At 34.8% G+C, this 14402-nt stretch overlaps 1 protein-coding gene across 1 annotated transcript in view; it reads left to right on the plus strand.

Moving 5' to 3' along the window:
* The window catches only part of LOC143252102 (choline O-acetyltransferase-like), a 278304-nt gene that overhangs the window by 239158 nt on the left and 24744 nt on the right, over window positions 1-14402 (plus strand). Inside the window, 2 exon segments of the mRNA XM_076503733.1 lie at window positions 4419-4551; window positions 12395-12457. Coding sequence (XP_076359848.1) covers window positions 4419-4551; window positions 12395-12457 — 196 coding nt within the window.

Raw genomic sequence — 14402 nt, forward strand, 5'->3', positions numbered from 1 at the left:
AAACTTGTAATGGTTGCGTTTCCACTAGGCCAAAACATTGTCTTTGGACCGCTGTTCTGCTACGTAGCAGAATACTTTCGACGTTCCCATAGTAAGTTGCCTTCCCAGATAAGCTGTAGAAATTTCCTTGAAGTTGCCAGTGGTTCTTAATCTTAAGCCAGCAGTTGAAGACTCTTGCAGATAACACCACTGATCATTAGATAGAAACTACCAAGAGTACAGTTAGGTCACATTCATCTTTACTGTAGCAACATCACGTGCAGAGATATCCAGCAGTTAGCCACAATTATTCTGGAACTTCCAGTTAGTTTGCAATGTCTCGCTTTGTAATAATGTTTGTCAAGAATATATAAGACTAGCTTTTGGGAAACAGTCTTTTTATCACGAAGTAAGTGTTATCCCAGTGAGTATTATACATTCAGTCTCTTCTTTCCATGTCGTTGCTGCTTATCATTTCTATGGCCTTAACGTGGCCAAAGACAAGTTATGAAGGTTTGTAAGAAAGTTTCTACACGCACGTAAAAATTCCTTGATGCTGTCACGAGTCATTTCTTTTTAGATGGCGAGTTATGATGTATGCCCGAAACATCTACGTCTCCAAGCACTCGTACAGTTACTTTTATATTTGAAGCATTATTTATGTGATCCAACACTATCTCTCTCATTTGAGATTATTTTGTTATTGACTGTATTATGTTTGCTGTTTTATTTTCTGTGTGACATTCTAGCATATGTCTGGTAACCAAAACTACCCTTCTCATACTTCAGTTTTCATCAATAAAATGGTAGGTGACCGTAATGTATCCCTGGTTGGTGCAAAAGTTTTGTCTTTAAGTATGGACTTCACTTCTTTATTCTTCTGTTGATACTCAAGGCTGATGGACTTCTTCACTGTCTATGGGATAACGGGTCGTATCTTTTGTCCAAAGCTTTACCCTTCAACATTAAACAAATGTCACGTGTCTACCACACGCATTTGTACCAGCTTCTTGTAACGATATCTGAACTCTAGCAATTTTGATGTAGCCTATACTGCCAGGGATGTTTGCAGCAGATGTTTTGAGGCTCCAAGAAGGCCTTTTTCAGATTAATACTGTTGCTCCAGGCACTTTGTAAGCAAGAAAGAAAATTAAATATTCATTGAGTATCCATATGCCAAATGAATTAGGCTACAGTAACAACCGATTTAGGTTCGTGAGTTTGTTTTATGGCAAAGCCACGTTGAAATATCTGTTGTATTTACCACACGGAATCAAACCTCGGATTTTAGTGTTGTAAGTCCATAAACACTGTCCCACGATGGGACACAGGTGTAAGATACAAAACGCAAACGGACTTGTCAGGGGTTTAGTTTATGGAGAGAGAAGTTTCAACAATTCCCCTACTGGGGTGATCAGGAACGTTGTGGTTCCTCTCACGTGAGATGTTATTTAACTGTACTTGAAACTTTGTATGTATTTAATTTTTACTTGTTTGAGGTATGAAGTGCGATGGGACATTATAAAATTGTCGGGTCAGGAAGAGCTAAACAAAGGCGACACTGAAGAAGTGAGCCAGACCAGAGCCAGACAAGCAGATGTCAAAGTAAATATCAACACAAAACGACCCGATTCAGGGCTGGACGATAGTCTTGTCTGGGATCTAAAGATCCAATGTCTGATATTTGGATGTGGGGGGAAACAGGAGTGCCCCGAGAAAACCCACTTTCACAGGACAGGCGTAAGATAATATTTGTTTTCACTTTTAATAACTTGCTGCCTATCCTATATCATTAGTACATATTCATTAAACAAATCTATTTCAAGGAACAGGCATAATTACGTACAAATATTTTCGTTCATTTCTGGTAGATTCAGTCTCACTACATTCAACAGCATCCTATGACTAAATATGTTTATTTATGGTTGATGTATTGTCATGATAAACCATGTAAACCTATCCAGACAAAAATGGACTTTCTTCTTCTTTGTAAGTATACCTTCCTTAAGTTTAAGATACTTCCTGTATTATTTTTATTTTCGAGGTATGTCGAGAGAATAGTTTAAGTAACTTAAACTCAAGTTAACAATCACAGTTCTTTTTCCTGAAACCAAAACTTCTGGAAAATCACTTGCTAGAAATACTGGCTATTTATCCCCTATTCATTTCAAGTGAAACCCTAAAACTCCTCTGTTCTGAAAAAGCTCAAAACCATTGCCCTAAAAATAATTTTTCCCTTAATAAGATCAAAGCGCCCTCTCGTATAGATCAAATTAACCACATTTGTTTTATCGACTTCACAAATTATTACAGTAATTAACCAAACAGTTACTAATAACTAATAACATTATAAATTATTTATTTAATATTACATAGCCACAAATATAGTTCAAGTAAATTTGTAAACTAAATAGAAGATAATTCACACAACGTAAAATTTATAATTATTCTGGAAGAAAAAGTAGTCGAATAATCAGGTGCTAACTATGGTAGTTGATTATTAGAACAATAACACAGACAGTTTATTCGTCATTTGTGTTTCAGTACCTTGAAATTAAAACGAAAGATCAACACATTCACAACTCGGTTCAAACCGTGATTACTTGCACGTGTAAACTTAATAATAAACTAAATTACTTTAATTTCTTCTGGAAAAACTCAGTACTGGAGGTCTTTACAATTTAAAAATTCAATTATTCATTCTTAATACTAATGAAAGGAACAATCTCGCTACTTCTGTCATGAGTATAGGTCACACGAGTATTCATACTTGTCTTCATTATCTCAGTGTATTCATCAAATAGGTTGCTTTCGATCTATTTCGTGATGACGAGACACACACTTGAAGTAAAAATGTATTTTCAAGTGTTTCTCGTCATCACGAAATAGATAGAAAACAACCTTTGTATTTTCAAGACGGCTGGTATAGGTATGTAAACTTTAATTAAATAAAATACAGAACAACGTTTCGACCTGAATATGATCTATTAAAGTTGAAACGTTGTTCTGTATTTTATTTTAATTAAAGTTTTAATACCCATACCAGTCGTCTTGAGAATATATTTCGATCTGTTTCCTCTATGGTTGATTTACCGTGTGTTGGATAAAACATGAATTATTTGGTCTAAGGTTTCATACATGTGTGCCACACTTCACCCGCACATGAACACAAATATATTTTGGTATACGTAAGCATCTAACTTGATCACATGACCACGTGTACCAATTATCTTTAACAGGTTGGCTAAGGTACGTTCGCTTTCGTTGTTTTCTGATAGCTATGGTCTGGTAGTGTCCTGCCATCCAACAAGTCCAACAACTAGTTTGTCTTGTCTAGAATAACAACTTGGGACCTACAAACAAAACTAAAAATGTAATAATCTTATGGCTTGTCAATGACTTCCTCTCAATATACATCAATATCTTAGATTACAAATCTTTTTGGTATCCCTTAGATGAAATATGTATAATCTAGGAAAATGTATGAGAAATACTTAGTTAATTTGTGTCGCGAAAACTACAGATTATCATATTGGACAAAAATAATTCATACAAACTTGATACCAGTGTTTAATTGTAGAAAGTTTATTGACTGCTTTCGAGTAATTTTGCTGGAAGAGATAATAGATGAAAGTGTATGGACTGGTTCCATGTATCGTAAAACATTATAAAGATAGTTTAATGACGGCTTCTGAGGATTCCCCCCGCTGGTACAGCGGTAAATCTACGGATTTACAACGCTAAAATCAATTATTCGATTCCTCTCTGTGGAATCAGCAAATAGCCCGATGTGACTTTGCTGTAACGAAAACACCCTAACACACACGCTTCCGGGTAACTTTAATCGAAGGCATTGTATAAATAGTTCATCAAATGTGTCCGGGTACTCGAATATGTATTGACCGGTTTTAGTTCATTTTACTAGAATAAATTATACAGAAAGATTAGTGACTTTTTTACAGTCGGAGAAATTTTAAAACGAGTTCATTAATTTTTTGCAAATAATTGTACTTGTAGAAACTGTGAACTTTACGGACATTCCAGCTCCTCAAGTCTTGTTTAGAAAGTAAAGACTAAATTGCTCGATCATTATACAAGTTGGTGGCCTAGCATGGCCGGGTGGTTAAAGCACTCGACTCGTAATCTGAGGGTCGCAGGTTCATATCCCCATCACACCAAACATGCTTGCCCTATCAGCCGTGAAGGTGTTATAATGCGACGGTCAGTCCCAGTTTTTTGTTGGTAAAAGAGTAGCACGAGAGTTGGCGGTGGGTGGTAATGGCTAGCTGTCTTCCCTCTAGTCGTACACTGGAAAATTAGGGACGGCTAGCGCAGATAGCCCTCGTGTAACTTTGCGCGAAATTCAAAACAAAACAAACCACAAGTTGATAGCGAATATTTGACATGTTAATGTTGATTATGATTGTTCCTTATTACAGAGTACACCGAAAACTTGTGTCCACTTACGAAAGTGCTAGTCTTCGTGCATTTCATCTTGGTCGTGTTGACAATATTAGAGCAGCAACAATAGAAGCTTTGAAGTGGTCACAAGCAATGTGCGATGAAAATCAGGTGAGTATCCTAACAGTTGGAACAATTATATGCGTAGTTTGGTCTTACAAACATAATATAAGAGTCTGTACATTAGCATTCTGGTAGCTTTCATTTGTTCATACTTGTTATAAGTAAAATAGCGATATTTTTTGTGTACAATACACTCACTGCTTGTTCATTTATTAGCTCAAAGCTTCATAAACTGTGCGAGTTTTGACCATCGCCTAGAATGGAACCCGGGATTCTAGTTTAGTTAGTTCAGAAACTTACAACTAACCCACTACAAGGACAATGCAATTGGGAATCGAGAAATTTATTTGTATTTCGGTGGGTCAGCAGTATATTTACGGACTTACAACGCTAGAATCCGAGGTTCGACTCCCTGCAGTGAACAGAGCACAAATGACACATTATGGAAGTCCTCGGTAAAACAAACAAATAGAAATATTCTCGTTATTTTACAAGACGTAATCAATAGCGACATTGTGTTTGTGTGTTTTTATTACAATGAATATTGTTTCAGTCGGTATTTTTATTATAACGTTTGTACAAATCGTTTCACGAGAAAAGTTGCTAATAACGTTTGAAACTGAACTAATATGTGAAGGATATTGCTTTGTAATATGCAGATGTTTCTTCATGTCAGTGTTGTCTATAAAGCATTTGAAATCTTACCACGGATTGTTCTAAAGCTGAAGTTCACTTGTGATATGTATTGTTGTAGCTTCGTTAAACGTTCCTTTTATTACAGGCCTGGCATGGCCTAGCGCGTTAAGGCGTGCACTTCGTAATCTGAGGGTCGCGGGTTCGCGCCCGAGTCGCGCCAAACATGCTCGCCCTCCCAGCCGTGGAGGCGTTATAATTTGACGGTCAATCCCACTATTCGTTGGTAAAAGAGTAGCCCAAGAGTTGGCGGTGGGTGGTGATGACTAGCTGCCTTCCCTCTGGTCTTACACTGCTAAATTAGGGACGGCTAGCACAGATAGCCCTTGAGTAGCTTTGTGCGAAATTCCAAAACAAACAAACAATCCTTCTATTAGAGAAATTTTAATAGTTTGTAAATACGAGGATAACGTGAAAGTTACTGCAGGTAAAACAAAACTTGTAATGTTTCATTTGGAAATAAACAAAATAGATACTCAAAACACCTATTGCATAGAATCAAATCTGATAATAGTGTCAAAATAGAATGTTTTATTAAATGCAAGTACTTTAAGAACTAAGTATTTATTTAGTATTTGAAAAGTTTGAATCTGTGTATATTAATTAATGTACATAATTATGTCTAATTATTAGAATATAATGCTTATGTTACGGAAGAGTTCGTTAAAATAATTATTTGGAACAAAATATGTACATTATTTTTATTACGTGTATAATCTATTTTGTATAACTAACAGCAACACCTCTCTAAGAAGTGAATACGTAAATTTATTAGTAAAGTTTGTTTTTTGAATTTCTTGCAAAGCTACACGAGGGCTATCTGCGCTAGCCGTTCCTAATTTAGCAGTATAAGACAAGAGGGAAGGCAGCTAGTCATCACCACCCATCGCCAACTCTTGGGCTAGTTTTTTACCAATGAATAGTGGGATTGGCCATCACATTATAACGCTCCCATGGCTGAAAGGGCTATGAGTGAAGTAGATCGCAATCCTGGCTCACTTATTTTTTAAGGTTTCTTGAATATATTTTTCTGAGGTTACCACCCATTAAATGTATAACCAATAAATAACTTAAAAGTCCAACAGATTGACTGGTATATGTTTTATAGCACGTGATGTTACAGATAACTGACAATTCTGCTAAAGGGAATTCACCTCCCACGAGAACATAATGGGAGTTAAAGTCGAATTTGTAAGTGCTCATGTCACGTGATTAGAGAGCCAGAACATTTCTCACAGAAAGACAAGTTTCTCAGCTGTTTAAATGAAATGATTCCCTCTATTATTTACTTCAAAAAAATATTTTCTGGACTAGTAGCGTTGATGTAAAGATAGTAGGGTTAAGATAGAAGGACAATCGACAGCAAAAAACAATAAAAACTACACAGGTGAGCGACACATTTCTTGTTTTACTTATCTTCCCTTTATTTATTATTATAAAAGTAACTAGAATGTGACACTTGGAAACTTTCAGGCTAAGGAAGGTGAAATAAGTAACAAATAAATATAATAATAATTTTTACGAGGTTTTCTCGCTACGGCTAACAGCTCACGAGTACAACGAGCTATATGTAACTTGGTTAGTGTAATACTTGATTTATTTTCACGTACATTTTAGTATTAATAAACAGCTGTACAGGGTTAAGAAATGTTTCCTGCTACAGTTTGAAATAATTGTAGAAAGGAGAAAAATTGTAATTTTGATTTATTTTATATTTATTATGTTAATTACGAGGCAGGTGAAATTTATTTAGTCTATACTGAGTAAGAAAAGAAGAAATAACAGGCGAACTACGAGTATTTATTGAAAAATGTTCAACTGACGGTCCTGATTATTAAGAGAGGCTAGACCCGTAATATGAGGGTCACTGGTTCGAATCCCCGTCGCACCAAACATGCTCGCCCTTTCAGCTGTGGGGGCGTTATAATGATACAATCAATCCCACTATTCGTTGGTTAAAGAGTAACCCAAGAGTTGGCGGTGGGCGGTGCAGACTAGCTGCCTATCCTCTAGTCTTACACTGCTAAATTAGGAACGGCTAGCGCAGATAGCCTTCGAGTAGCTCTGCGCGAAATTCAAAATAAAACAAAAACAAAACCCATAAACACGAACAAGATCTGCTCCAGTAAGAGAATGATCATTGTGGAAACCATAATCAGGCAAAATCAAACATAATGTTAAAAGAATGGAGAAAATAAGAACATTCTTAACACCAGACTGCTTTAGTTCATCAACAACGTGCTAGGAAGTGACGTGACAACAGGAATCAAATAAAGGGCAAAAAACCTTCCATTAGTGTTGCATTTGTGTTCAGTGAAAACAAAACAATTTTAACGACTGAAATCTCTATTAAAAACGAACAAGAAATGTGCCAATATATGTATATGTTGGGTAATTAAAGTTGCTGACGAAACTAGTATCAAAATGAACGAGTTGGTACGGTTTGTAAACATAACAAAATTGCTGGTTGTCAGAGATAACGCGAGGCACAGAGACATTAACCACAATAAACTATAATCAATAAAACTACCTTTGACAACTGTAATACAGCTACTGCAAACAGAAACATGAAGTGAAGAAAGACAAAGAGTGATCAACAAACACAGTGACCCCTGTTTTCCTGTTGTATGTTTGTTGTTTCTTTAATATTTAGTTCAAATTTCAACTTACCTTGGTTTATCAGTTTGATGTTACTACTGTCTATACAGTGATATGTGCAAACCAGTATTCTGCTAAATAATTTATGTTTAGCTACTGAATTTTTTTTTATTCCGTGATTACAAATTTCATATTTCTACACGTTTTTTCCGATTTAAATTTGACCATAAACAAAATTAATTGTATAAGTCCCACATATATCAACTACTTGTTTTCTCTCTTATTCCCGTGAGAAAATTATTTAGTTTACAGCACAGAGTAAATGTTACAATACACTCGATGTATTTTTTTTAATATGTTGCCAATTTAGGTTGACAAATCTTGAACATGTGACAAAGAAACTCAGTGTTATCAACATGATCCTTGCTCTTTAACTTTGTACATGATGGCATTTTAAATGTCTTGTTATGTTTCATGTTTACAGCATGTCAAAATTATAAGGACTATATCCTTTATCTCTAGCTATATATGTTTCAAATAAATTAACTTTGGCCTTTTTTAAATTTCGCGCAAAACTACACGAGGGCTATCAGCGCTAGCCGTCCCTAATTTAGCAGTGTAATACTAGAGGGAAGGCATCTAGTCATCACCATCCACCGCCAACTCTTGGGTTACTCTTTTACCAACGAATAATGGGATTGGTCGTAACATTATAACGTTCAATCCTACTATTCGTTGGTAAAAAAGTAGCCCAGGAGTTAGCAGTGGATGGTGGTGACTGCCTGCCATCCCTCTAGTCTTACACTGCAAAATTTAAGATGGCTTGCGCAGATAGCCCTCGTGTAGTTTTGCGCGAAATTCAAAACAGACACAGAAAACGGTTTTCTCTAAGCAAACATCGAGACTTCCTTTACCCTGCTTAACGAGCATGTCTAAAGACTTCAATTGATTCTCTGTTCCCCATCTATAGTGTAAATTCAATAATAGGACCAATCCAACTGAGGTGTTTTTATATTTATTAATGTTTCAACGACACTCCGTCACATCGAAAACGTGACATCTACATACCTTAACTTAACCAAAGGTTTTACTTCAGAAGTATTAATCGTATTAACTTTGAATACGAAAATAAATAACTCGTGTAAAAGGGATAAGTAAACTACTATAGCTAAACTTTAATCTGTTAAAACTTATTGCCTAGTTTAAAATATGAGTTACACACACACACACTCGATGGTTAGCTTAATAATTTCACTAATCTCTAACTAAGAAAATTTCTTACTCTCTAATAAACTGTTTTCAAAACAACCCATTTCATCTTCAACTGGAACATTTGTGAATAGCGAAGCAATATCAAAGAGGTTAGTTAATCCATTGATTCCAAGTTTGTCTCAGTGAACTTGGAAATCAGAAGTTTGTTTAGCAGGGACGAGGTGTGTACACAGTCATTATGAAACAGACCAAGTTTTGTATGAGTTTTATTTTGAGTTTAGTTTAGCAGGGACGAGGTGTGTACACAGTCATGATGAAACAGACCAAGTTTTGTATGAGTTTTATTTTGAGTTTAGTTTAGCAGGGACGAGGTGTGTACACAGTCATGATGAAACAGACCAAGTTTTGTATGAGTTTTATTTTGAGTTTAGTTTAGCAGGGACGAGGTGTGTACACAGTCATTATGAAACAGACCAAGTTTTGTATGAGTTTTATTTTCAGTTTAGTTTAGCAGGGACGAGGTGTGTACACAGTCATTATGAAACAGACCAAGTTTTGTATGAGTTTTATTTTGAGTTTAGTTTAGCAGGGACGAGGTGTGTACACAGTCATTATGAAACAGACCAAGTTTTGTATGAGTTTTATTTTGAGTTTAGTTTAGCAGGGACGAGGTGTGTACACAGTCATGATGAAACAGACCAAGTTTTGTATGAGTTTTATTTTGAGTTTAGTTTAGCAGGGACGAGGTGTGTACACAGTCATGATGAAACAGACCAAGTTTTGTATGAGTTTTATTTTGAGTTTAGTTTAGCAGGGACGAGGTGTGTACACAGTCATGATGAAACAGACCAAGTTTTGTATGAGTTTTATTTTGAGTTTAGTTTAGCAGGGACGAGGTGTGTACACAGTCATTATGGAACAGACCAAGTTTTGTATGAGTTTTATTTTGAGTTTAGTTTAGCAGGGACGAGGTGTGTACACAGTCATGATGAAACAGACCAAGTTTTGTATGAGTTTTATTTTGAGTTCCATCGAGACGTAAGGACTGAATTTCGTTTTTACAACAAGTTCTTTCGCATGTCAGTAAGTTTATCATTGATCGTGGTGGTAAACTGATGTTTAATGCTGATATTATTGCTTGTATGATTTATAAAATACAGACCTAAAACCCAATGTAATAGTACCTGAGGAATATATTTATGCCACCATGTTATTAGTTAAATAAATTAAATCACCATCAATGCAACATAAGAGACATTTTCCAAAATGATAAGTGTTAATATGGCCATACAAAGTATCTTTATTTAGAAAGTCTATACCTGTCATGCTGGGCTCCAGACCTTTTGTTCCTCATATTACCCTTGTCCAACCACTTAAAACTCACCTGTTTCACCATAGCTAAATGTACTATCATTACTGTATGTAAGAAAAATGACAGACTTGTCAAATATCACAAACTGTCCATCCAGTTATTAAGCACAAGGCTACATAAAGGGCTATTTGTGCTCTGCCCACAGACATACTGTATTTGAAACTCAAACTTTGTTTTATAAGTTATCTAAGGTGTTAGATTACTATTACTTAATAAATTTCTTCCTGTAATCAATAGTATCAGGTGATCTGGTGAAACTAGGTCCATAAATGGACAAAAACTCACTGGGTGTTGCTTTCCTTTCTTCTTTTTCCTTTATATACACCAACAATCGGACAAAACATGACAAAAAATGGCAGACAGTCAAATATCACAAACTGTCCATCCAGTTATTAACCACAAGGCTACACAAAGGGCTAATTCCGTGATTACAAATTTCATATTTCTACACGATTTTTCCGATTTAAATTTGACCATAAACAAAATTAATTGTATAAGTCCCACATATATCATGGCTGTTTTCAAAACAACCCATTTCATCTTCAACTGGAACATTTGTGGATAGCGAAGCAATATCTGTTTATTACACTGCAAAATAAATATATAATATTTATAGATTCTAGAAAAACTTGGTATGAATAATAAATACCACATTTTGTGACGGTTTTGTTTTTTTTAACCTGTTCACGTTCAAGCTGTGAGGCGAAACTTATGATTCTCGAGGTGCGTCTCGTGAAGCAAGTTCTTTCAAGAAAAGTATTTTGACAGGATATAAACATTTTAACTGTGGAATTTTCTTTACAGTTGCAGTTGTATAATGTTACTGTATCTTACCAATCCGTTCAGAAAAATAATTCCTGTCATACCAAAAATGCTCGCCCTTTCAGCTGTGGGGGCGTTATAATATAACGATCAATCCCCCTATTCGTTGTAAAAGAGTAGCCCAAGAGTTGGTGGTGGGTGGTGATGACTAGCTGTCTTCCCTCTGGTCTTACACTGCTAAATTAGGGATGGCTAGCACAGATAGCCCTCCAGTAGCTTTGCGCGAAATTCAAAAATAAACAAACAAACGGAAGAATAATAAGTGGCGTTACTGAATAGGAAAATCAGAATTGTATAGACATTTCATGCGAACACGGTATGGTAGTAATTTGTGTGCATATGTATAGAGGTTATTGTTGGAATAAAACAGACTTATGTTGATAATATGCACTGAAATTTATTCCACATATACTGATTGTGACATCACACTTTATAAAACATTGAATGAACAATAGATAACATTAGATAATTTATTAATAACACATTATAAGAAATTAAGATGGTAAATTTAGCTATTGATGTTCGAATGTGATCGAAAGCGCCCCCAGTGGCACAGCGGCATATCTGCAAACTTACAGCGCCAGAAACAAGGTTTAGATACCTATTGAGATCAGAGCACTGATAAACCATTGTATAATTTTGTGCTTAACTACAAACACTTCAAACTGAAGTAATATAAAAACATATATTACATTTCATATTTGTCTTAGTTTTTATTATTTCATTTTACTAAACAAATCGAAACAAGTGTTTAGTATGTTAATTTCAATACTTGTAAAAATGCGTCAGATAGAAAGAGGAATTATTTAGTTCTTAATGACGAGAAACCCACTTGAAATAAAAATGAATATCAGAACGGCTGGTATGGGTATTAACGCTTTTATTGATAAGCAGAGAACAACGTTTCGACCTTCCTGGGTCATCTTTGTTAACCTGAAAATGACCTGGGAAGGTCGAAACGTTGTTCTCTGTTTATCAATAAAAGCGTTAATACCCATACCAGCCGTTGTGAGATACATAATTTGTTTAGGTTTTCTTGGAACAATACTGTAACCTCAGTTCAAGCATGCGCAGAAGACTATTGAAGTTAATATAAAAAAAAAAAAAAAATGTGTTTAATCTAGTACTTTCCAAATTATAATTGTTTTTCTTATGTATTGAAAGCTACAACTTAAAATGGTTACATATTTGCAGGATGTTAGTAAAATCCAGTTGTTTCAAGATGCTATTAAGAAACAGACGGAAATTCTTCGTTACGTGAGTATATTTATAACTTTTCACGAGCTGTACTAATCTTCCACTGTTATTTACATATGTAACTAAAATTAGAAGTGTTTACAAAGACTGAGATTATGGAAAGTCAATTACTGATGTCAGTTTTATCAAATAAGACACAAATATGTTATTAAACTTAACTCGGCAGTAGGGTAACTGTAAGATTTACCCAATGCCTATAACGTTTTTATTAAATAAGATAACAAATCTATTAAAAATGTCAACTTTAAATAGGATAGGTAACCATGAAACTTACCCAGTGTATTTTTAAAGATTTCTTAAAATGCTAACTGTTTTGTCCACAAGTGTTTTGATACTGTATAGAATTAGAGAAAAAAAGTTTCTAGTATTTTCTTAAGCGGTTGGTTATATTATAATTAATGAGACACATATAATCCATGACACAACCATAGAACTAAGCAAATACTTACCAGATTAGTTTAAATTATGCAAAAATATCCTGAGTTTTACGCTCTTTTTTCATAACAAAGTGATATTTAAACTGCATCAAAGAACAAAACTATGATGTAACAAAAATACACGAATATGGCTCTAATAAACAAAATGTATTTGTAATAAGACTTTTTACACTAATTTTGGAATATAAATATTATTGCTTTGGTTAAAATATGAGTTACTGGATGTAAATATCCTACATACATTTCACCGAAAACCTTTCTACTCGATAAAGTTAATAATTATCAAAATCTGATGTGTGTGCCATCACTATTGTCCCCCGCTGGTACAGCGGTAAGTCTATGGATTTATAACTCCAAAATTAGGTGCTCGATTCCTCTCTCTGTGGATTCAGCAGATAGCTCGATGTAGCTTTGCTATAAGAAAACACACACAAACACATACTCATCACTGTTTTCCTTACTCTAGAATAGGGTTAACATCAATAACTCAGATTAATTTAGCAATAGTTCATTTTATTGTCACCCAGTGACACAGCGCTGTATCTACGGGCTTAAAACGCTAGAAACCGGGTTTTGATACTTTTGACGGACAGAGCACAGATAACCCGTTGCGTAGCTTTGTGCTTACCTGCAAACGAACAAATTATCCGTTTTCTTAATTTTTAATTAAAAAATAGATTTAGCCTTGTTAATCAGTATCAAGCTATGTATTTAAGACTTTTTATTACTCTATACTGTTAACAGCTAAAAGTCCTTTATACACAAATGCTGTTTTTAAATCCTGTTGCTTTTGCATCATAAACCTTTTAAACAAATAAATAACTTCAAATTATTAATCATTCTCTAATCCATTAAACCACAAAAGCTTATACTGACTAAATCCAGCTTGAGCCTAAGTCTAAGTCTGAACATCGTGACAACGAGACCAAAGCGTAGTCTCATAATAATAATTAAATTATCGAATTATTTCACTATCTCAAGGTTCATTTATTAATCCAGGTGAAATTTGAAATAATTGGACGTAAATATGTAATACTTAACTGGTACAAACAAAATCAGACTTACTGGACAAATACTCACACAAAATAATAAAAAGACATAGCGCTGTGCCACTGGGAGGATATTTTATGTGTGCTAAATTAAACTTAGCAGTCACCAACTTTAGGCTTAAAGCAACATAATCAGAGCCCCAGTTTTCGCTTTTAATCGTTCTATTTCCGTCATCGACAATCATATTTGTACCTCGTATAACGATTTTCCCTTCGTTTTTGCATACTTTAATTATAAAAACTTAATAACTACATACACATCGGTAGAATTATTCCTCTTGGGTGATACTAGTGGAGGTATCAAACTTTGGACTGAGATGTTTTTAAATAGTAGAGGCTCGTTTTCATAATTTTCCATCCAGACAATAAGTTGATCCAGCTAGGAATGCGAAAATGAACTTTTTGTAGATCCCCTAAAAAATATAGGTTTGTTAAGCTAAAAATATAAAAAGGTGTTTA

This window comes from Tachypleus tridentatus, chromosome 6, assembly GCF_004210375.1.
Source record: "Tachypleus tridentatus isolate NWPU-2018 chromosome 6, ASM421037v1, whole genome shotgun sequence".
NCBI classification, from domain to species: Eukaryota; Metazoa; Arthropoda; class Merostomata; order Xiphosura; family Limulidae; genus Tachypleus; species Tachypleus tridentatus.